Raw genomic sequence first — 25,653 nt, 5'->3', positions numbered from 1 at the left:
ATATATATATTTTGTTACATGTTTTTTTTATGGTTTGTAGTGTCACTTGTTCAGCCTGTATTTCTGCTGGTCGTCAATATCAGTCAATGTTATTGATTAACTGATAGATCAGCCGGGCACTAATCTCCAGCAAACCACCTGATCCTCTCTGACCACTCCATTCCTCAGTGATTAAAACACAATGCAGGAGGCCAATCACTGAGCGTGACTAAAGCGGATAAGTGATGTTTACAGTAGCCTGAGCTAAGCGCTTATTCTGCCTCATTCACTCACTGATGTAAACACTGTGCTTGGTTCAGTGTGTGCTTTTAATTTATAAGCCATTTTGCGTGATTTCAACGATCTTTCATATTCTTGTCCTGCTGTTTGTGCAGTGAGTCAGTGAATGCATTAGTGATTTTCTTCTCATTTGTTTTCTTTTTTTACATTAAACAACCAAATGAACTGAAACCAAATTATTTATTGATATATTCTTGATCTTTATTAAGTAAAATAACTTATAGTAAATACAATAACTGGAAGAAAGGGGAGACATGATTGATATATTTTTATTAATAGTCATTCATGTAAATTTTCATAATAATGAAATGTTTCTGTTAATCATGTCAGTGGCATTTTTTAAGAACAATAATATCATTTATTAAAATAATTTCTGGGACAAAATATCTTCCAGAATAAAATAGTTTTATATAGTAATTATATAGTAATAAAGTAATATATAGTAATTGCGACAGACCGCTCCACACCTGCTGTTAGAACTGCAAATGGGGGACCTCCAGATCCAAAGCTGGAGCAGTATTAGCATTAGCCACTAACCATGCTAAGCGCTAGCTTTTTTGCCGTTCAGAGGTAAGTATAATCGGCCTGTAGCCTGCTGCTAACCCCGGCTAGCACTGCTGGAGCAGCATTAGCCACTAACCCCGCTAAGAACTAGCTCTCTCACAGGCAAGCATATCGGACAGTAGCCTATGCGTAAGCAAACTTATATCACTTTGGCTGTAAGTTGTCATTTTCTAGTGCTAAATGTGGCTATCGGTTAGCCGCTAATGCTAATGCACCCAGCCTTTTTAGAAATCTGGAAATTTAAGCGCTTCGTAAATAAACTGAAGCGCTTTACTCACCCGAATAAAGAGTTTTCAGGAGAGAAATCTGTGTAGATTAATATCCAGTGCTCGTTTGAAAATGTTTTTTTGTTTAGGAAACTACAGTTTTGTTTACTTAGTTTAGCTTAACCTAGTACCCCCCTCACCATCAGCAGCAGTGAGACCTGCTAAAATAGAAGGAAAACATGGCGACACCACTGTTCCTTACTGGTGTTGCACAATGCGCCCTATAATCCGATGCGCCTTATAGTGTGAAAAATACAAAATATATTTTATTGACCTCACAGAATCATTCAACGCTATGCTATGAAGGAACACACACACATACATTCTCACATACCCACACTAGAAGCCTTCAGCAGTCTCAGGGATTTGTCTGGGATATCAGGGGATGTGGAAGCATCTTGTGCTAATGGTCCGTGGCTCTGTATGAGCTCAGCTGTAGTTTGAAGGGATTCAGCTTCATTCAGTTCGCCCAGAGGACGCGTTAAATGTCCCACAGACCCAGATCAGCTTCTCAACAGCAGTTCTACAGATCTTTAGCCCAGTAACGGCAGCAATAATCAACAAGAGTTCTCTCCCAACTGAAGCTCTAAGCCTTACTGCTCTTCTCTAACTTAGCACATAAGCTGATATTACAGTGAAATAGTTAATAGCTTGTAGCTAAAGTCATTGAGCTGATAAATGAGCTAATTATCTTATCATAATTTATAAATGACAAAACAATCAAGAAAGCTAATTAAAAATGACATTCCTGCTTTTCACAGTGATGTTAATCTGCAGACCTTTTATACAGTAAATCATATCATGTCTTATGGTTTAGTAACAGCTATAACATCATATCGTATCATATCATACTAATTATTTAATTACTGGGCAAGAAAAAAATGTGCTAATTTGCTTATCTACCATGCCTTAATATACTATAATAAGCATAATAGATAAGAATATGAATTACAAGTTAAATGAATAAAAAAAATGTTCATTAAATAATTATCTTATTTGGCACATTGGATTAGTAGTTATAGATGGAGGCTTTAAGGCATTAGATAAGGGTGCTTTAAGAGGTCTTGTGAGATTTAGGTTACCCAGTTTTCTTGAGTTTCTTGTGTATAGACGCATATAAAGACAACCAATAGGGACAGCCCATTTAAAATATAGCTGAAATATAGTTCATATGCTGTTTGATTATGAAGCTAAGCTTTTTTTTTATTTTTGTATCTAACAGCTGAGGGGAAAAATGTTAAATGTAAGTATTAGGCTACTGCCACCATGCTTAACAGCTTGTGCAGTGTTCTTAAGTGGGGGGACATATCATACCTCTTTTACAACAGTAACAATAGGTCTATGGGTTATACAAAACAAGTTACCGTATTTTTCGGGCTATAAGGCGCACTTAAAATACTTATTTTTTCCCAAAAATCGTCATTGCGCCTTATAATGCAGTGCGCCTTGTGTATGGATTTTGCTTGTGTTTACTGACCTCGATTTTATGTGGTACACGGCGCTCTGTTGTGCAGAATTCCTCACCCACGCCAGAAAAAGATCCCCCTCTTGGGCTAGCGCGCGGTTACCTTTGACTGCCGTACTGCCTCTCGGCTGTGGCTCAGGGTAGCTAGTTTCCACTGTAGCTCCGTGGCCAGAACAAGGTGACGGTAAACTTTCCTTTCCACCCGTTCTGGGGTAATAGCACAAACTGTTTCTTTTTAGCGCCCACTTCTAAGTAAAGTTAACCTCTTAACACGCGCTGGCCCACCGGCGGGCCAGAAATATTTAATATTTCATAACTGGCTGTGTTTCTGAATAGTTATGAACAGTTACAGGTTCAATATAGACATCCAATATACCATTTTAAAGCTTAGAATCTCTGCTTTTGAGCTATTTAGCCTATTTAGCGGAATATCCTTTCAGAAAATAAACATTTAGGGCGAAATATGCCTTGGTTATGATTTTAATAATTCATAACTCTCATATTTGCGTTTATCGTTCGTCCATATTTCATCGAATGCGGTCATGTCATACACCATTCGAACCGTCTGGCTCTCCGGATTCCAGAACTGTGCTTTTACTGTAGGATGTATGTTTCATGAATTAGAGCTGCGTCAGAGCGCATGTTTCCAGTAATAAAAGGCTCTCCTTTTGTCCTGGGGTAACCTCCGGTCACTGCCGCCACCCCCCGAACACACACCCGCGCTCAGCCACAGGTCCTACCTTCAAAACGCGTCCAGACTAAAGAGAATCCATCAATCCAGTCTCCTGTAATCCACAGTTATATCCAAACAGCGCTGGAAATCACTTCATCCAGAAATGAAACTTATCCAATCTTTATCTCTGTTTTAAAACCGTTTTATTCACCGAATTCGGCACAACACGCTATTATAGTCAGAAGCCTCGCGGAGTAATGCGGTACTTGCTGTGCTTCAACATAATATTATGGTCTGTCGGAGCGTTGCGGCTACCGTTGTCAGGAGCCTCGCGGAGTAATGCGGTACTTGCTGTGCTTCAACATAATATTATGGTCTGTCGGAGCGTTGCGGCTACCGTTGTCAGGAGCGTCGCGGAGTAATACGTACTTGCTGTGCTTCAACATAATATTATGGTCTGTCGGAGCGTTGCGGCTACCGTTGTCAGGAGCGTCGCGGAGTAATACGTACTTGCTGTGCTTGTTGATTTATTGCTCAGAGATGTTGTTATTTTTCACAGATATTGTGAAGGATTTATTGCTCAGAGTTATTGTTACTGATATAAATAAAGTTTCATTTAGTGCGCCTTATAATCCAGTGCGCCTTGTGTATGGACTAACACTAAAAATAGACCGTTCACTCATCGTGCGCCTTATAATACGGTGCGCCTTATAGTCCGAAAAATACGGTAATTAATTCTTTTGCACAAAATCACTCTCACCTGAGATTTTAGTTTTAGTTCCTTCCAAAATGAGACATTTAAGGGCTTAATTAAAGTCACTTTTATGCAAATAAGCTGTTGCTGGCCACTCAGTGTTTATGCTAGCTGTTTACCACTAACCACGTTAGTGTTAGCTTCTGCTAAATGTCAAAACACTAACAAGCTAGTTCATGCTTAACTGTGATAGAAGCACAAAACACATTATTTGAACATTTCCCCTCCTTGCTGAATTACTACAGGCCCACCCTGACTTGCTACAGATTCCTCCTTCAGACAAAGTCAGCTGCCTAATCCTGCTGTGTACTGTCTGAGGTTCTCAACCAAGCAGGCTGAAATGACTAATCTAGTGGGTGGGGCTCTGGTGGGGGTTGACGGGTGAGGGGAGGTGCCATAGTGGTTTTATGTGTGTTTACTTATTGTGACGTCATTATAGAAGCATTTATGATTCCTGACACCAAATTCTTTCACCAGATTCACAGAAAATGGATGAATGGTTACTGTCCAATGAACAAGTATCTCTATTTTGGTCGATTTTCAAATAAATACATAATTTAAATAAACAAAATTTATTTTACACTGTGTCAAAATGTCTTGATAAATGGATGAATCAGATTTTTTTTCCAAATGACCTGAAATTAAGTCTTTTTACATGGACTTCCATTGAACACTAAGGTTTTATCTCTTCCTTGTAAATTTTCAGTTTTGGAGATGCATGTTTTTTCGACAGCAACAAAATACCCAAGCTTCCAAACCCAAGCCATCCTAATCACATGCCAAAATCAGACTGGTATCAGATGTAATGGCATTGTTCTCAGTTTTATTACAGTTATTATTTTATAAGTTCTCCTCCCGCTCTTTTTGAAGGTAAAACAGAAGGCCTGTATGACACACTGCAATCTGAGGCCTGCTGTAACAGTGATGATTAATCGTTGTTGGGTCGATCAAACGGGAAAATACTCTTCTGTTTCTGAAATATCAGCTGTAACATCAGCTCTGAAAATGGGCTGATAATAATTGGCGCTGTCAGACATTTACCTTCAGTGTGCTGAGTGAACCGGCAGCGTATTGGCGAGTGGAGTAAATGTTGATTCTGGTAATGGCGCTGCTCACTGGCTGGAGCTGACTCACGATGGAGATCTCTCGCTCTCTCTGTTCCATTAGTCATCCTCTCTGCTCCCGCAGCTCTTTTACCACAAACATCGGCATGTCTGTAAGCGTGAACGCCTCGTGTTTTAATACACAGGACTGCCTGTATAAAGACTGAGAGCGTATTTTTTATTTATTTATTTTTTTAGAATGTTTAATACAGGTGATCCTCTGTGTTTCCAGTAAACAGACACAGTGTCGGAGTGCTCATCTGAAGGTTGTACTGTATATAGCAGACGGGTGTCTGTTCCTTTCAGTAAGGATCTCATGAGAATCTGTTGGATGTCCAAAACAATGTCATTGTGTCATGCACGAACACTGGAAAATATTAAATTGAATGGCAGTTTGTTCCTGTGTTGTTTGTGCAAATAACACATCAGTGTTATATGCTTTGCCCTGTAATTCAGAGCTAGGAAAGAAATGGTTAGAATTTCTATATGGGACACCACCGGCAAAGTACAATTGAGAGGTTGTGTGGGTGTATGTTTAGAACAGTTCTGTTTACACTAGTTAAATGTATAAAAATACATTTAGCCAACAAAACCCTAGGGTGGATTTTTACTTTCTGGACCTGGACTTCCCACCTTTGTGTGTGTAACTATAGGATTTAAATAGGATCTCCGGTGGATTTGGCATTTTACAGAGACTCTAAGACTATGTCAGTGGCTAAACTGCACTTAACAGGGTATTACACATGTTGTAAAGTATCAAATGACGTTGCAAAAAACTTTTATTATCTTTATTTTAAAACGTGTCTAACTGTTGTCCGTCTCGCTGCATCGCAGTGCTGGTAGCCAATCAGAGGCGATATGTTTGCATGTATGAATATTTATGAGCAAGAGCTAAAAACCTATAATTTCTCCCCTCCCCCACTCCTCCACCAGACTAAAGCAGTGTTATACTTGATCATCAGAGCACTTTTTCACAAAAAACAACTAACATGGCATTCATTTATTCTAGAGATTTATTCCGATTTTTATTTTTGTATCTAGTAGCAGATTGACAAAAGTACTCCTTACATGACTGATTATGTGTTGCTTATGTTGACTTTAACTTAGCCTGACCACTGCCGCATTAAGCTACTGCCACCATGCTTAACAGTTGCTACAGTGTTCTTGAATTTAAGAAATTTGATTCTTATTAACAAGAGTTATGTTAGGTTGTAAGTTAGACCACTATGCTTTTTGGTTGGTGCCATGTTCTTAAGGGGGATTTATTATACCTCTTTTTTCATTTTTAACGAGTTAGAATTGGTTTATTTGCAAAAAAAAAAAAAATCACTCTCAGATAAAGAGAGTTCTATTCTCTCATCAGCACCAGAAATTAGTAGGGTTGTTAATCGAGTAAAAAAAAAAGGGACAATTTGTCAATCGTTCAAAAAAAACAAAAACAATATTCTGTGAAGAGCAGCGCTGCCCCTTTAAAATACCAAACCGCCAAAGTCAGAGTGCACCTGGCTCTTAAAGAGAATCTCAAGTGACACACTGATTAATTTATTTCACGTTACACCCAGTGAATTAATGCATGCCTTTTGCATTTTAATCTGTGCAAGACTTCAGAATAACATGCAATAAATCAAGCTGCATGGTTGACAGCTCACCTATAGATCTCGCTAAAATAGGGCCCACAGAGTTCCATTTTAATAGTTATATACACGAAGACAAGGTGTCCTCAAACTTTTGAAATGCAGTTTATATCCTCCTTAGTAGGATCTAACAAGTACAAAACTGAATCTGTGTACAGGAAGTCATTTTTGCTTACATGGGGACAGTAGTTAAAAGTTAGATTTAGGGATCAGAAGGACCCAATTAGTCCAAAAACAAAATTTTAGCTTCAAATGCAAAAACTGGATGAGATTTTTTTACATGGCCCGTGTTTCTGTTTGGACTGGCTGTAGAAACTGTTGATTGGGATTCCCGCTATCTTGTTTTCAACGTGCGTGATGTTGTCATGTGACCACTGGATGGTACGAGCGGTGTCTCTAAATGACGCCAAATGGTCAGCATTTAAAAAAATTCAGAATCAGAGAAACATATATGTAATGTCCACATATGAGGACACTGGGTCTCAAGAGGATATACTCTCATCACACAGAATCAGGGGGCGGAGTTTGCTGTGAGGTGTGTTCTCTATCAGATCATTCCACACCACTTCATGTCATGTCTTTTCATGGGAGTTTGACACTGTGTGCCTGATTTGCAGTTTTCACCTTCTCAACACAAGTGTATGTCTGTGTGTGTGTGTTTGTGTGTGTGTGTGTGTGTGTGTGTGGAGATTGCAGGCAGAGTTGAGTGTGTTATGAAGTAAGTGTGTGGTATGTAAAGGGGAAAGACTATGGGTGAATCCCATTTCTCCCCTTGGCCCTACCCCTTACCCCTACCCCTCTGTTTTGCGCGTGCACGTCAAGGGGTAGGGGTGTCCCGATTCCTGTTAGGATGAAGTGGTAGGGGTAAGGGGTAGGGCTAGTTAGCCCTTCAAACGGAGATTTTCCAGACCCACACTTCGTACCGAGGGGTATGAGAATGACTGGCAAGATGGCGGAACAAGCGACCAAAGAAAGTATTTTCCATGTTAAAAATTACGATTAGCACTGTATTACCTTAGTTTATTGTGTAGTTTTGATGTTTTATGGCTGAATTCTTTGTAACAAGCATAAAAAGTTCGCTAGTAGTTCGTTTCGGTAGCTAGCTAGCTAGCTAACTTTCCCGTTCCACCTTAAATGGTGCAACAGACGGCAGGCGGAACGGAAAAAATAAATAAAATAAAAAATAATCAGAGCTAATTTCAGCTCCCCATCACAGAGGAATTAAGGAATGGACAATATTAATTAATTTCTGCACCTCCTGCCCCCTTTCTGTACACATACAATGCCCTAAAGTTAACTAGTTAACCAGCAGCTAGGCTACTGAACTTTAGCGCTCCACTGCTATCATCACATCAGCCCAGCAGGGTCTACCTACACACCACCGCTAGTAGCCTGGTCATAAATCAGTGCTATTTATTTATGTATTTATTGTTCATTGACAAACGTCATTGTGATATACCAGTGATTCCTCTGTCACTGAGGACCCATATTCTTGCACATTATATTGTTTTTTGGAACACATTACCTGCTCCAGGACCAGTGTTGGGAACCAGTGTGATATACAATTTCTAGTATATTATGGAGGCTTTTTTCAATAAGATTCACCTTTCACCGGGTGCTTGAAGGGTTGTCCCAATTCCTAGGGGTAGGATTTTACCCCTTCCCCTTGTAACTCCGTTCCAAGGGGAAGGATTACACTCGAAAAGAAGGGGTAGGGGTAAGGGGTAGGGCCAAGGGGAGAAATGGGATTCACCCTATCAGTGATAGTATGGTGTAAATAACACTGCTAATGTATGTGTGTGTGTGTGTGTGTATGCGCACGCATGCCCCTCAGTCTGTCATGTCGTGTTTCATGGCTGCCCTCTCTGGTAATTAGATCGTGAAGACCAGTAGACGATTTTTAATGATGATTACACTCCAACTCTCTCTCAGTGCTCGTCTTCATCAATCAGATGACCCTTACAGCTGTCCACACACACACACACACACACACAGACACACACGCACATACACACACACACACACACGTGCTGTGCAATAGATTTTTCATCACTATCACTATTGGTCTTTGAAATGTCAAATAAGGATGCAAATCAATAAAACATTATTATTATTGTTTTTTTTGTTTTTTTTTTTTCTATTTTCTCCCCAATTTAAACGGCCAATTACCCAACCCACTCATTGGGACTCCCCCATTAGTAGTGATGCCCCAACACCAGGAGGGTAAAGACTAGCACATGCCTCCTCCGATACATGTGAAGTCAGACCACCGCCTCTTTTTTAACTGCTGCTGATGCTCGGAGGAAAGCGCAGCGACGCCTTGTGCTGATCAACATCACCCTTTGGAGTGATTACTGATGCTAACATAAACATTTATATATATATATTTTTTACACCCAGCAACTCCACAACAACTCCATAGCAAACTCTCGAGAAACTATAGCAATGTCTGATATTTACATATAAACATTTTTACATTTTGTTTACACCTAGCAACACCGTAGCAACCACTTGGTATACCCTAGCAATGGCTGATGTTTAAACACAAATATATATATAATTTATTTTTACTTATAGCAACTATATAGGAACCATTTGGGTTACCATAACAATGACTGATGTTTATAATTTTTTCTTACACGTAGCAACACCATAGTAACCACCTAGCGTTGATTGAAATAATCGACATTGTCTATTATATCGACTAATGACTGCAGCCCTAATCAAGATGATACATACAAGATGTACACTCCCTCTTGATGTCTTCTATTTTGCAAGTTTTTATACTTAATTGATTCAATCTAAAAAACAAAACCTGAGTCTACCCAGAATACCACTATAATAATAGAAAATGATTGAACTATCATTTTTAATAGACATTTTAAATGCTTTGGGACTCAGGTGAACCACATTCAATTACTTGTTTCTTGTTTCTCATGTTCTCTTTAGTTTTTAATGCATTTTTTATGAAGATCAGAATCCATTGAGCTGAAATAGATGAAGTCATGAGGGAGCTACTGTAATGCAGTTAAAATCAAATATCAAAAGTAAAAAAAAAAATTCAAATATCGTTCTTGTTCAGTTTAAAATATCGGTGTTCTCTTTTCTTTCTTTTTCAGAAACCTGCTCGACAGGGACACGTTCTCCAAATCAGATCCAAGTAAGATCATATTTACTGTGTTTCTCTTTTTTCCACCGTCGCTGTTGCTGTTGCTGCTGCTGCTTTGATCGCTGTATCATTTCAGATTACACACTGAGCTGATTTGATATCTGTTGAACCAAGAAGGCATGAAATAGCTCTCTGCTAAATGGGACTCCGTTTATCACGTTTAATATGCTTTTCTGCGGCGCGTTGCTTGCCTCAACCATCAGAACCCAAAAGAAATTCAGGTTTAAAATGTGAAGTCAGAGACACTTTGTAGGTTTTGATGGTGAGATCTGGATTTCCTCTGGTTTATTACAAGGTGGAAATAATGCTGGCGTTATTATTCTGGTCATACCTGGCCTTTTTTTTTTTTTTTTTTTACGGGATTCTCCCATGCTTTTTCCCTTTGTATAAATATTTTTTTTTACAAATAGATGCCATACATTTAGATTTACAAGCGATAAAAGTTTGATAGATAATGGCAAAATCTATGGCAAAGCTTTTGGAACATTTTATAAGCAGGTGGCAGTATGTTAAACATAAGCTGTAATATCAAATGTCATCTGCACACGTTAAATTTACTGCTCCTATATTTAAGCAATAATACACTTGAGGTTTATGCTATTCATGCTATACCACAGTTCCACTATCACTGTTTATTGCAAGATTTAGAGTTAAAGAGGATGAAAAAATACAATCTGTTTGTTATAAAACTCTGTGAGTTAAAGTAGTTCCATTGCTGCTCTGTTTGTAGCTGCACCGTTTGGTTTGTAAGCGCTGCATCGTTGCTAGGTTACCTGTATGTGGCGGAGTAAGACATGGAGAGCTTCGGTTACAGTGCATTACCAGCTGATATTGGCACTCATAAAACTCATAAAAATGTTTTTTTTTTTTTTATAATTGAGATTGACCTTTTTATATCACAAAACATCCCTTAACAGAAAAAATCTCATGATAATAAAGATGAGCTCTTATTACTTGCTGTTTTTTTTTTTGTATTGTGTTTTTTTTTGTATTTCATTTGCTTTTAAACATTTTCATTGGCTGGTGTATGGTCTGTTCTCATTAAAACATTAAAAAAAGTAGTGATTACCTGATATCCAGTGTAATGGATGCAGGATCTGGAAGGATTAAACTGAAATTCGGGGGGTGCTGACTACTTAAATAATCAGAAAACTGCAGAAATACATTTTTAATCAGATTATTTTATAAGTGCATGTTAATGCTGATATTATAATATTAAATTAAGAGGCTGCTGAAGGTGATTTTACCCTTGTCTAAATTGTAGGGGTGTGTGGACTGTTAGTTGTAGAGCTGGTGAGACGACTTTCCCTTATTTTTAAATTCCACTGTTATCAGTATGATATGATCCCTGCATTATCTGATGTTGGCCAGGAATCACCTGACTTTGCCCTTATTAAGGTAGAATTTCAGCCTAAACAAACCTTACACAATCTGTCCGTGAGTCACGAGCTCCTTTGTGCATTCTTACACTGCCGGTGTGAAGAGAGCTTTGGGCTACAGTGACTAATCTTCATCTGCATGTGGTGAGGCTTCAGATATAGAAACACGGTGGGCGGCCGGTTTATTGCAATATTTGCCGAGCTCAGAACCCGAAGTGTAGCCTCTAATAGGAGAATCGGTCCGTATTGGAGTGTTGCTAGAAAGAATGGCTGTCACAGACCAATAATATTGGGTATTATTAGTTGATAATTCTTCCTTTATTCTGCCTGTCACTCCTCACTGTAGACATTCAGCTCACACGGCTCATTCTGCTCACATCCACGGGCTTTACTTTACCAAGCTCCGCTTTATTAACGGATCTGTTACAAAGTTTTTCTGGCAGAGGTTATAACACTACTCGAGACGCACATACAAAAACACAAGTCCAACGAGTCCAGTTTTTTCTGTGTGCTGCCAAAGAAAGCAAAAAAGCTAAATATTTCTATAGTAAATCATTCTTAAAACAAGGACTGTGTATTGGCAAAACTTACAAAGCAATATAATACGTACCTCTATATCAGGGTTATGATTCAGTATTCAGATTCACTGCAAAAAAAAAAAAAAATAATAGAAAACTAGAAAAAATGTGTGTAAATTGAGATGTATATGCCTATATTAAGCAAAAAAAAAAATCTGCCGATGGGGTAAGCAATCTATTTTCTTAGTCTTCTTTTTTTAAGCAATCTATTGCAAAACATAATTAGTAAAATAATTAGTAAAATAAGACTTAAATCACTCATTTGTTAGCCCAAATTTTGACTTAAGAATCAGAATAACTTGGCAGGTAACTTTTATGCTTGTTATGAGCTCAAATTACTTAGCATGAGGGGAAATTTTAAGAAGATTTTCACCTTATGCTAAGTTAATTATTTAAAATTGAATTATTCCTAAAATAAGCAAAATACTCTTACACTTTTTTTTATTATTTTTTTTATATGTATATATAAATACTTGCACTGTTACGTGTAAGTGCTTGTATGCATGCTTGTTTTTATTCACTATGCCTTTTGTCTATGGCTGTGTTGTTAAGCGCTTTGAGTTTTCAGGAAAGGCGCTATATAAATAAAATATAATTATTATTATTATTATTATTATTATTATTATTATTATTATTATTACTTATACAGTGCTTGGTAAGAAAAAAAATCTTATTAGAGGAAAAATAATATGTATTGCCATGAAATTAGATCATTTCACCATATGTATGTACCATATATAATATTGCAGTCATACAGTCATAAAACAGATATTCCCTGTTTGTTTTGCCATTTACTGTATTTCATTTTATTATTGTTTGCTTGAAGTTTATATGCATGCAATAAATATTTTATGGTAGATTTTTGTTGCTGCATTACTTTATTACTTTATTACTTATTTGTTGTAGCTACTAAATGTGTAAAACTGTTATATATTATTATCGTAAATAAAGTAGTATATTCTTGAAATTAGGTTTTGTCATATCGCCAAGAGTATCATTATTTCTATATATAAAATAATACTGTGACATTATTTTAAGGTCAAATTGGCTATCCCTATTAAATATATATATATATATATATATATATATATATATATATATCGCAATATATTGCTGTGCTATAAGCTAGGAGATATAAATTGTAAATGTTTAAATTACATTTTAGGAAACAATGGTCATAGAATAAAAAACACACTTAAAATTTAAGTAAAAGATTATTTAAGTTTATATATTTTTTAGGTTTTTTATGTTTTTGAATATCGATAAAATATTGGAATAAAAAAATACAGTGGTTCAATAAAAAGTATTTTTATTGCATCATTTAGAGAACCTTAATAAAAAAAAAAACATTCATCTCCTTTAAAGTGTTTTTTCTATGGTAGTGCTTAGATAACTTTTTACATTTTTAGGAAACCATCAAATATGATAATTTTGTACCTTTTACTTAAAATACAGTATAGTCATAATGTGATGTAATGTTCTCTAAATGTTCTTCACTTCACTGGTTCTGTAACATTTATCAATATACCACATGTTAGCAGATGTAAAATGCAGAATTAGTTTAAAGAGTAACTGCAGTACATGGTGTAAAGCATGAGTGGAATCTTCTGAATTTTCCATGTATTTTTCCATTCACGTCATATAGATAAGCTACATCACTGAACATCTGCTGTTACTTGGTAATAAAAGACATGTTAAACATAATAAACCAGCTGAGGTCCATTGTTGGTTTTGTTTATATTAAACTTCCACCAAACAGGGGAATTACATGAATTATTAATATCTTACCTCCGTCCAGCAGTGATCCAACACCGACCTTTTTCTGGTATCTTGAAAAAAATAAAAAAATTAAATGTGTTGTTGCTCAAACTTTTTTAAGGCTTTGTCCTCAGCCAACTTTATTAAAATACTTATTTAACCTTGGTTAGGTTTGGCTTCTGCATTCATTTTCTGATAGGAGTCCTTCTGGTCTGGCCTCAGCTCAGCATCTTTTACAGTCAACTGAAAAGTTTGGGTACACCTGTCTCTTTTGCTTTTGGGAGAAAATAAAAATGCTTAAAACCTTTAGTTGCTTAAAGCACTTTTGGAACCAAATGCCTTAAAAAATAACATATTTTATGAAGACATAGTTTGTTTTTTATTAGTTTGTTTTTTAGTTTTTTATTAGAAATAGTTGTAAAATAAAACATTTATTCTTCTAAAGTACAATTTGCTTTTCATAGCAGGAAAGGTTTTGATGACCATAAATGGATTTGTATACCAAATCGTTCGTGAACACTGTTTTTTGTTGTGAACACTGTTTATGTTGTAACATAAAAAAATAAAAATAAAAAAAAAGAAGAGTTCACGTGAGTGCACTCTGACCCGTCAGCTACCCAAACCCAGAAGACCCAGAGCTTTCCTCTGGGACATGTTCCTACTGTATATCACTGCTCTCAGTAGAGGGAGGGCAAGAGGGCAGCTCACTCACTTCATTAAAGACTTTCCCTTTCACAAATATCCTCAGAAAGAGCAGCAGCGTCTTGGGTAGCTGTGCAGGCAGTGGCGGTTTTCCGAGGCGGCTATTTTTGGAATCGCCCCGAACTGGCCGCTCGCTCTCTCGGCCAATCAGAAATCTGCTGAAAGGTTTTATACGTTTGGGGCAGCAGTGGAGCATCAGCAGTCTGCCCTCGGGCTTATACCCAGGCTAAACTCTTTGTGGCATGACTTGTACTCCTCTGCCTCCCTGTTCTGTGTGGAGCGCTTGTCTTTTGTTTGACGGAATGCCTCAAAGTGCTGCTCTTCTATTTTCTGTCCACTTTGTTTTTTTTTTCCTCTCCTTTTCTTCCAGGCCATTTGTCTCGCTGTCTGTTTTTCTGCCTCTCTGGCGTATTCATGTGTTCCAGTAGGCTTGCATGAATATCTGTGTAGTGTAAGTGTCCAATTTTCTTTTGGCCTATGATTTTTTTTCCTAATGCTTTTTCTGGAGAATCTATAATCTGTTCTACTGCACAATTAGGCATGGTAATATTTGGACAGTGACACAATCATCATAAATTGGGCTCTGCTTTTCACAACACTGGAAATATAATATTAATTGTTTAGAAATTGCATACATTTTTTTGTTTGTTTTTTTTTTTGTTTTGTTTTTTTTGGGGGGGGTGAAGTTGGAAGAGTTGGGTGGTGGGGTATCGGAGGGGTTTAAAAAGTAATAAATAATAAAGTATTTTTAGTTTTCCGAAGAGGGGGGGTGGTGGCGGGCCAAAAAAAAAAAAAAAAGATCTTGCTTAAAGAAAGACCTTTATGGTGCAAAAAAAAGAAATTGCATACATTTTTTCATTTCTCCTCATTTCAGGGGCTCAAAAGTAATTGGACAAATCCTTTTGCTGCAGTCTTTTGTCACATATTTAAAAACACTAGTGATCCAGTGCTGCTGGAAGCCATGCACACCCATACTACCACCACCATGTTTTACAGAGGATGTGGTGAGCTTTGTTTCAAGCCCTTACCAACCTTCTCCATACTTTCTACTTTCCTTCATTTCCTTCTTAGTTTCATCAGTCCAAAAAAAGCTGTTCTAGAACTAGTCCAGCTTCTTTAGAAGTGTTTTTGGTAAAGTCTAATCTGGCCTTTCTATTAATGATTTGCACCTTGTGGTGAACCCTCTCATAAAGTCTTTTTTTTAAAGACAGTCATGGGAAAGTCCATAGATTTGCAGAACTTTTTGAGTTCTCGAGCTCACCACTTCACTCTTGTTTCTCCAGAATGTACCAAACTGTTGATTTGGCGACTCCTTACATTTCTCTTGTTTAAGTCTCTTTTTGATGCATTTCCTCTTTTATTCAGGCTAGTTGTGATCTGTTCATCTTTCACTTCCATTGAGAGCATCTTTGAACGCTTGTTGTGGGTTCACAGAAACAGCTTTCAAATAAAAATACCACACCTGGAATCAGCTCCTGATCTTTTACCTGCTTAACGGAAGATGCATTAACAATAAAATAGCCCATTCAGCCCATTTAAAAGCTTTTGAGATCATTTATTTCCCAAATTTGAGTCTTTGTAGATAAATGGTTGTAATTCCTAAAAGCTTCCTGAAATATTTTTGTTCAGCAACTTGAATTGAACCTAAAATCCTGCACTTCAAATGCATCTATTTTGTTTAATTTCAAATCCAGTATGGTGGTATACAGAGCTCAAATCATTAAAGATTGTGTCACTGTCCAAATATTTATGGGCAGAACTATATCTAGCATTTTTGTGTGGCGTAGAGTATTTATACCTACGTATGTATGTTTGTAGAACAACATATAAGTATATAAAATAGCAAAAAAAGAATTAATTGAAATCAAACATTTGCTGCCACTATGATCAGGAGATCGCCGGTTCGAATCCTGTTCATGTAGCTTGCCATCAGCTGCCGGAGCCCTGAGAGAGCACAGTTGGCCTTGCTCTCTCTGTAGGGGTAGATGGCGCTTTCAGCAGCAGTTGGAAAAGAGGTAGTGGCGGCTGACTTTATATGTATCAGAGGAGGCATGTGCTAGTCTTCACCCTCCTGGTGTGTTGGGGCATCACTAGTGATGGGGGGCGTCCTAATGAGTGGGTTTGGTAATTGGCCTTGTAAATTAGGGAGAAACCGGGAAGTCATCACAAATAATTTAGAAATAAAATTATAAAAAAAAATAAAAGAAATCACATGCAGATCTTATAAAGATACTTATGGGTGCGCCTAGTGGTCCAGCGGTTTAAAGCGCTGCTATGAGCGGGAGGTCACCGGTTTGAACCCCCGCTCATGCAGCCTTGCCATCAAGCTGAGATGGCGCTCAGAGGGAGCACAATTGTCCCTGCTTCCTCCGGGTGGGTAGATGGCGCTCTCTCCCCACATCACTCCTAGGGTGATGTCTGCAGTGCAGGGCGTCTGTGAGCTGATGTGTCGGAACTGAGCCGCTGCGCTTTCCTCCAAGCGCGCTGTGATGCTGCTCGGCAATGCTGCATCAGCAGCAGCTCGAAAAGAAGTGGTGGCTGGCTTCACATGTATCGGAGGAAGCATGTGCTAGTCTTCACCCTCCTGGTGTGTTGGGGGTATTACTAGTGATAGGGGGAAACCTAATGAGTGGGTTGGGTAATTGGCCGTGTAAACTGGGGAGACAATGGGAAAAATTTGAAATAACATAAAAAAAAAGATACTTATACTAACTGCACATGGTTTAAGGTTTAAGGCGTGCACGATGCTAAAAAGCATTTTGCTAATTATTGGGCTATGAGCTTCTGCTGCTTACACACACTCACACACATGCTCTCACACACACACTCATACAGGCACGAAAACATTCCTTCCCTTTATTCATGGATCACTGGTCATTTGCATGACTTCATGCTCATATGTCACAGGTCAGGTTCTTATTTTCATACTCATATCATATTCATTATGCTAATGGCCGTGGCCTCAAACACTGATTAGGGTGAAGTGTGGCGAATTGACCTCAGTGGCCGGAGAGGGAAGCTGGCGAGCAGGTCCAGGTTAAGCCCTGGAAAAGGTGGCAGTTGGTTTATATGCTGTTTTGAAGCAGAACAGACTATCAATGCATAAGAGAGAGAGCAAGAGAAGGGAATGAAGATAAAAAATAGAGAGCAAGTGAGGATCTGTCACAGTGAAAGTGAGGTGAAAGGAGAACAAATGGTTCTGACAGATAAAAGCAGGGAAGAGAGAGAGAGAGAGTGGTTTCAGTACTTCAAACAGAGCACAGAGATCATACACCGCTCTGTTCAATTCTTTATCTGACCAAAGGGCTGTTTTCTGCTAGATGTTAGCTGACCATCCCTCCCACCGAAAGAATAATAAACAAACGTCACAAAACACCAACTTCATCGTCTGGTGTCATAGATGTGGATAAAGCTGTTGTAGAAGGCAGGAGGCTGGAGAATGTAGGATGAGCGTAGTCAATAAAACAATCAGAGAGCCAAAAACAGAACTAGGGAAACTAATAGTTACATACAAGAACTTTACAGCTCTGGAAAAAAATAAGAGGCCATATAAAAATTCTGAGTTTCTTTGATTTTACCAAATTGAAAACCTCTGAAATATAATCAAGAGGAAGATGGATGATCACAAACCATCAAACCAAGCTGAACTGCTTGCACCAGGAGTGGCATAAAGTTATCGAAAAGCAGTGTGTAAGACTGGTGGAGGAGGACATGCCAAGATGCATAAAAACTGTGATTAAAAACGAGGGTTATTAGAGAACTTAAATAGAACTTAAAAAGAGATACGAGATAGATAGAAAAGAGATAGATCAACAACTTTTACATGGATTCCTTTACAAAATTAAATATTTTAAATAGCTCCATAATCACTATAAATGGACCTAAAAACTCTGTGTTTAAGTATTCAAAGTATTCAAGCTCTATTGCAAAAGTTAGATGCAAGGTTAATATCAATTTACAATATGTTATGTAATTATTAACCCTAGAGGCATTACAGTATTAAAATCAGTCAGTTTTTCTTTCTTTAGTCAGGTAACAAATTCATTCAGTTCAGTGTGCATTATGGGAGTTTTAGGGAGTTGTGCTAAATAAATTATTCTGTACCCAGGACCAATTCTGGGCTCTCCAAGCTGGGGACTGATTGCACAATTCAATTTCTCTCTTTGCTGAGTGAATAATTGCTGTTTGGTGTTGTTTATCTATTTTATTCAGATAAAAAACTCATACGGTGAGGAACAGCAGCAGGAGCTCCTCAGATAAAGTGCTGTTTCCATTCAGAAGATAGCATTTGAGTATTGTAGTATTGAAACATCAGGTGACTGTTAGGTTTGTTTTTGTTGGCCAGCTGTGTCCTGATACATTGATTATTCAAACAATAAATAATGCTGAATGTTTCACATTTTGGTGCTTTAGATCACTGAATTACTAGTTTCTGAAGAAAGACAGAATTTGGCTCTTGCTCATAAATCTTTCATATTATTCATATATTTATTCAATATTCTGATTGGCTAACAGCACTGCAGCAGAAATGCTCTATATCATAAAAGCCAGTGTGAACGGCGCACGCTTTAACCGGTGTTCTGTAGAGTTGAGCTGCCTTGTCAAACCGTGCTTCTCTAGTTTTATTTAAGGTTTCAGTAAAACGCAGAATCAACCGGAGATCCGATTTAAACCTACAGTTACTAACACAAGATAGCTTGCGCTATCCAGCTGGCGTAAACAGATCTGTAAGCCCCTCCTTAGTTAACATCTTTCTGATCGACTTGTTTTCTAGCTACTGCAGACAAGGGAGGTTGAAGAACGGTTTATATGCAGCATCATATACAACTCACAGAGACCCATAGTATTTCACAAAGAACAAGAAAAAATGGATTTTAGGGGAAGGAGACCTTTACATGCAATAGATTAAAGAACTGATCATGTTTGGGTAGTCTGGTCTTCAAACTGTCTGGTCTGGTCTTCTCTAAAGCCCTCCAGAACCTGTGCTCCCCTCAGACCTCAGAACACTCTCAGTTTCCAGGCTGCATCTGGCTAACCATCAGCGTGAATCGTACTGATATCGTCCAGCAGCCGTACAGTCATGAGACTGGGCACTTGTGCTGAGTTTAGGCCTCAGTAATGCTGAGTGCTGCTGCTCCAGTCTCTTAGCATTAGCAGATCTCCTCTGGCCAGCCAGGGCCTGTGCAGCGAGCGCAGGCCAGCGTATCTCAGCATAATGTCTGTTCTTCTCCAGTTACATCAAATAATAACATTGTACTGTATAGCAACATGAGGTAAAGCTGCATGACTTCAAACACTGAGTACACTCAGACCTATAGGGGCAGTTTCCCAGAGAGGGATTAGCCTAGTCCTTGACTACAGGGCATTTTGAATGGGGATTCTTTATTAAATGAAAAAATTTAGTCCCTGTCTTTCAACACTATTTTTAAAAATGATGTGCTATGGAACTTCTTAAAATGTCCTAATTCAAACAAAAATAATGAGAAACTGTGCGTAAAACTAGATTTAGAAGTGTGTGATGAATTTTCAATACAGTAGTTTGAAACCCCATATTATATATTCTTAGTTCCTTTTATTGTAGAACTTAAAAAGTAGCACTGTGGGTCTCTGAGTAGTCCAGCGATATAAAGTGCTGCCACTATGATCAGAAAATGGTTCGAATCCCGGTCATGTAGCTTGCCGTCAGCTGCCGGAGCCCTGAGCACAATTGGCCTAGCTCTCTCTCTGTGTAGGGTAGATGGCGGTCTCTCCCCTCATCACTCCAAAGGGTGATGTCGATCAGCACAAGGTTTCTGTGAGCTGATGTATCGGAACCAAGCCGCTGCGCTTTCCACCGAGCGCTTTGTTATGCTTTTCGGCAATGCTGTGTCAGCAGCAGTAAGAAAAGAGGTGGTGGTTGACTTTACATGTGTCGGAGGAGGCATGTGCTAGCACCCTGCTTGTGTTGAGGCATCATCTGTGGTGGGGGATGGACAGCTGACTAGTAGCTGACTACAGCTGACTAGTACCCCCCAGCTAAGGAGAAATGGGAGAAAATGGGATGTTCAGGCCCTGAAGCAGCAAAGCAGCCCCAGTCCATCACACCACGACCACCATGTTTTACTTTTAATATGATGTACTTTTTTTTATTAAATGTTAAATTTTTGTCACGTCAGCCCTAAGAACATTTACCCAAAGTCCTGGGGATCATTAAGATGACTGACCTTAACTTAGGGAAGTAAGACCTGCAGTTTTTTAAATGTTGTTTGACCTCCTGGATGAGTTGTCCATGCTCTTTTGGAATAATTTTGGTTGTAGGGTCAAACACTTTTTCACAAACTGCTTGATTTGTTTTAGATATTTTTCCTTAAATGAAATCATTATTTAAAAAGTGCTTTTTGTATTTGGTTATATTTTTATGATATTAAACAAAGCAAATACTTGTTCACACCACTGTATATATAATTTAGTTCATGCACTTCATGTCTTCTGTTGATTTGAGCTGCTCCTCATTTTTTTCCTGCATTATAACGCTGTCTCTTCTCTTCTTTTTCTCCTGCAGTCTGCGTGCTGTACACCCAGGGCATCGGCAACAAGGAATGGAGAGAGGTGAGTGAGTGAGTGAGGCGCTCCATCAGGCGTCTGCCGACACACACCCACATGAATATGGATGCATGCAAATGCCAGGCTGGATTACTCGTCAAATAACGCTCTCAATAATTCATGAAGTCATTTCTCACTCAGTTTTCCCCCCCTCGGTTTGGGTAATCAAAAAGATCAGCCTCTCCATGCGGTCATTAGGCGGGTCCGTACGTGTGTTAACTTCAACCGTGGCCTGGTCAGATGAGATAAGTGTGCCTGGAAACGTCGACGCGGCTCAAATCAGCGCGAGGGGTGGCATGTAGAAGTAAATGCAGAGGTAACCGCATGGCATCCATCCACATGGTTTGGCACGTGCTTGTAAACGCACATGTCGAAAGCTGTGCACCTCAGTCCGACACAGTTTTGTGCAGATATGTCCAGTTACAGCTGAATTCAGAAAAACACTCTTATTCACCTTTTAAAAAGCCATTTTTAGGAGTTGGACCTGGTTTTAGCCCCAATAATTTACTGTACCGACTGACAGTTCTGGTGGAAACAGGAGAGTTAAGGTGCACATTGAATTCTGCCGTGATTTGGGCAGCCGTGGTTTTATGTTTTTTGGATACAATCAGGGTTAGCACCCGAACATCCCTTTCAGACAGCTTCCTCTTGCGTCCACAGTTAATCCTGTTGGATGTGGTTGGTCCTTCTTGGTGGTATGCTGACATTACCCTGGATACCGTGGCTCTTGATGCATCACAAAGACTTGCTGTCTTGGTCACAGATGCACAAGCAAGACGTGCACCAACAATTTGTCCTCTTTTGAACTCTGGTTTGTCACAAATAATGTTGTATGCATTGCAATATTTTGAGTATAACTGTGCTCTTACCCTGCAAAGTGAACCTTCACACTCTGCTCTTACTGGTGCAATGTGCAATTAATGAAGATTGGCCACCAGGCTGCTCCAATTTAGCCATGAAACCTCCCACACTAAAATGGAACGATGCCAAAAATTGTGAATATAATATTTAATGTAGATTTTATGGTGCTTTCACCTCATGTTTTCCAGCAATGCTGATAAATCCATTGGAACATCGTCATGTTTTATTTACTTTTAAACTCTACATGAACACAGTAGGTGTAGGCAAGAGACAGATGGTTGATAACGAACCGATAAAATGGTACAAATGATGTTTGCCTGTGCCCAGCCAGAGCGGGTGTTATCCAGTGACCGATTGTGACCTGTTTGTGGTTGTGTTTTAGTACCTCACTGATTCACAGCTGTCGGAAGTGTAATGAGCTCTAAATCAATGCTGATTCACACACTGATGGCTAACAATGCAGGAAAGGGCGGATTATACAGCCAGTCAGAATCTGCAACTGCCGATATCACCCTCAAATATAAAATTACCTAACTAATTAGGCATGAACACAGTAAACACAGCAGTAAACACAGCAGTTACAGCAGACTTGATCAGGAATTGATAAGGTGATATTGTGTTGATGGGGAAGATGTTGCGTGTTTTACCACAGTTAGTTCCCACCCTGCGATGTGATACGCCCTGAAAGGCGTATTATTAGTGACATTATCAGCCGGTAATGCACTGTAACCGAAGCTCTCCATGTATTACTCCACCACATACAGGTAACCTAGCAACGATGCAGCACTTACAAACCAAATACAAACCAAATGCGATGTCATTATACACCACTGGAGGGCGCTGGATCCCATAGAGGTACAGTGCAGAAATGCCATGTCTCCAATAGACGGCGCAGGCAAAGACACGGTCCACAAAAATAAATACTTTAAGCCCAGCGATTTAAAAATATGCAGGTTCCACAGTATATTTAATTTAATTGATGCTACATACATTTAAATAATTAATCAGCAATGAATGTTATGAATATTGTTTTGTAAAATATATTACATTGTTTAATTAAACACTAGTTGTATGACAGCAGATTATTGCTTTAATTAATTTGCTTGTTAAATGACAAGTTATTCATCTTGGCCTGGTCTGACCTGACCTAAAGTTTTATATAAGCAATTCTAAAAAAAAAAAAAACTGTGAAATTATATAAAGCCTGTTTGGAGAATTAATGTGCACCTGAGTTAGACTGACTGTGTCTCTGTTTCTCTCAGTTCGGCAGGACAGAGGTGATCGACAACACCCTGAACCCAGAGTTTGTGCGAAAGTTCATCCTGGACTATTTCTTCGAGGAGAGGCAGAACCTGAGGTTTGATCTGTAAGTAAATCCAATCTTACTTAGTAAAATGTGTGTAAGGAAAGCTTTCTGTGTGCTTTTAAAAAATAGTGCTGTACTTATTGATGGGGCAAGCTGAAACTGATTGTTATTGCATGTAGCATTTTTGGTGACATATGGAGGTTATGTTTTAATATGGATTAGGCCTGTCACAATAATTACATTATCGACTTATCAAAACTTAACAATAAGTAGACACTACCTTAGGTATATTGGATAATCGTGTTATCGTCTATTGTGTTTATTTAAGTGTTTGTTCACATATATAACAAAAAAATATATATTTTAGCCAGCCATGCTTTAAAAAAAACTTCTATAACTGCAACTTTATACACACAGTGTGGACTGCAGTAGGTAACGAAAACTATTATTATTTGGTTGTATTTAAAAAGGTATAAATGCTTTGTTATGCTATACCATTATCATTAAGTCAGTGACATTTAAATTTAAATTCACTACAGGAAACTCTAAAACTCATTTTAAACATTTAATATCTAACCACCTTCAGACAGACTGTACCTGTTTTATTTAATCTTATGTATTCTTTTTAGTTTTTATTTTATTTTTTCTCTATTTTTTTCTTTTTATTATTATTATTATTATTATTATTATTATTATTATTATTATTATTATTATTATTGTTGTTGTTGTAAATAGTTTTGTATTATGGCTTTTAAACTTATTTTGATTTTGTTTTATCATTACTATTATTTTTATCATTATTATTGTTTTTTTTTGTTTTTTGTTTTTTTAGTTCATTAATTTATTTATATTTTTATTGTATTATGTAAAACTTAGTTTTAGCTCATTTTAACTCATTTTTGTTGTATTAATCTTATTTTCTTTTTATCTTATTTTATTTTATTCTAATACGTTTTTTATTTTTTATCTATTTTTATATTTTATTTACTCTTATTTTAAAATAATTAAATGTAGATATTATTTTTTCTGTCATGTCAATCCCTGTTTCTGTAAATGCTCGGCTACATTGAAAACGAGAATTGGCCTCAGTGTACATCCAAATCAAAATAAAGGTTGATTGATACATTTAAATTGTAAAATTAAAAAAATAATAATATCGTTAATTGCAATAATTTCTGAGTTAGTATATCGTCCACAAAACAATGCTATTGTGACAGGCCTACTTTGGATTTCACTTGACTACATTAAAAGCTATAAAGCTGTAAATGTAAACCAACACAGGATGCATTGTGAAAAGATTTTAATAGAATCACACATCAATCACTTCCCTAACAACAAAAAAAGAAGCATCATTTCTTTTGGGTTTTGCAAAGCATATATTGAACAGTTTAAATAACAAATACATCCATAAGCAGCAGCAGAAGTGAGAAATCCTGCTGTTAAAGGTGAATGTGAATGTTTTTTTTTTTGTTATGTGTATTAAAGGGTTAAAAATGTCCAGTCTGAGCCTCACCTGTTGATCCCCTGTTCTTAAAACGTGTGCTGTCTACCTATCAGTTAATGCTCATCATAACAGCACTGCAGGGCCCTGGATGTTTGTTCATGTTGTCATTTGTCAGTGTGTATATGAGTATGTGTGTGCATATGTGTGTGTGTGTCTGTCAGTGTGTGTGTGTGTCTGTGTGTGTGTGTGTGTTTGTGCAAGTGACTGAATGGCAAAAGCACATGCAGAGCTATAAATAGCATCTAGAGAGAGAACTCTAATGTGGCCCAGTCAGGCAGAGAGAGTGTAAATTGGGAGTTGTGTGTGTGTGTGTGTGTGTGTGTGTGTGTGTGTGTGTGAGAGAGAGAGAGAGAGTGAGTGTGTGTCTTCCCTGAAGGCTGAGCCGAGTGTGTGTGGGTGGACAGCAAACCATACACCAATCCGCTCTGATGGCTACGCTGACTGTGTGATGCTAACGTCGTTCTCTCTCCTTTTCTCTCTCTCTCTCTCTCTCTCTCTCTTTCTATGCCTCTGTCTCTTTTCCCTCCTGTCGGTCTTTCACCTCTGTCTTTCTCTGCCCCTCATTTCTTCTTGATTTCTATCTCTTCTTCTCTTTCACACTTTCTCTCTCTCTCTCTCTCTCTCTCTCTCTCTCGTTCTCTCTCTCTCTCTCTCTCTCTTTTCTATGTCATCTGTCTATCTACACTATATTACCAAAAGTATTAACTCTTTGCCTTCATACAAATATGAGCTTGAGTGACATTCCAATTTTTATTTCATGCAGTTTAATATGATTTTAACCCACATTCTGCATCTATAACAGCTTCATCTCTTCTGGAAAGGCTTTCCACAAGGTTTAGGAGTGTGTTTATGGGTATTATTGACCATTCTTTCATACAGAAACACATTTGTGAGGTCAGACAGTGAGGTGAGGTCACAGTCTCTAATTCACCCCAAAGGTGTTCTATCAGGTTGAGGTCAGGACTCTGTGCAGGCCAGTCAAGTTCTTCCACACTAAACTCTGCAGTCATATTGGAACAGGAAGTGGTCGTCCCCAAACTGTTTCTGCATAGTTGGGAGCATGAACTTCCAACGTC

At 38.1% G+C, this 25,653-nt stretch overlaps 1 protein-coding gene across 2 annotated transcripts in view; it reads left to right on the top strand.

Moving 5' to 3' along the window:
- LOC103023221 (copine-8) overlaps window positions 1–25,653 on the top strand; it is a 226,914-nt gene that overhangs the window by 52,350 nt on the left and 148,911 nt on the right. For both annotated transcript variants that reach the window (XM_022671345.2, XM_022671344.2), the window contains exons 2-4: window positions 9,858–9,898; window positions 20,866–20,912; window positions 23,030–23,133. In XM_022671345.2, coding sequence (XP_022527066.1) covers window positions 9,858–9,898; window positions 20,866–20,912; window positions 23,030–23,133 — 192 coding nt within the window. The remainder of the gene's footprint in view (window positions 1–9,857; window positions 9,899–20,865; window positions 20,913–23,029; window positions 23,134–25,653) is intronic.

The sequence above is a fragment of the Astyanax mexicanus genome, chromosome 2 (assembly GCF_023375975.1).
Source record: "Astyanax mexicanus isolate ESR-SI-001 chromosome 2, AstMex3_surface, whole genome shotgun sequence".
Lineage (NCBI taxonomy): Eukaryota > Metazoa > Chordata > Actinopteri > Characiformes > Acestrorhamphidae > Astyanax > Astyanax mexicanus.
The sequence above is the reverse complement of the archived record's forward strand: the minus strand, read 5'-3'. Positions and strand labels throughout refer to the sequence as shown.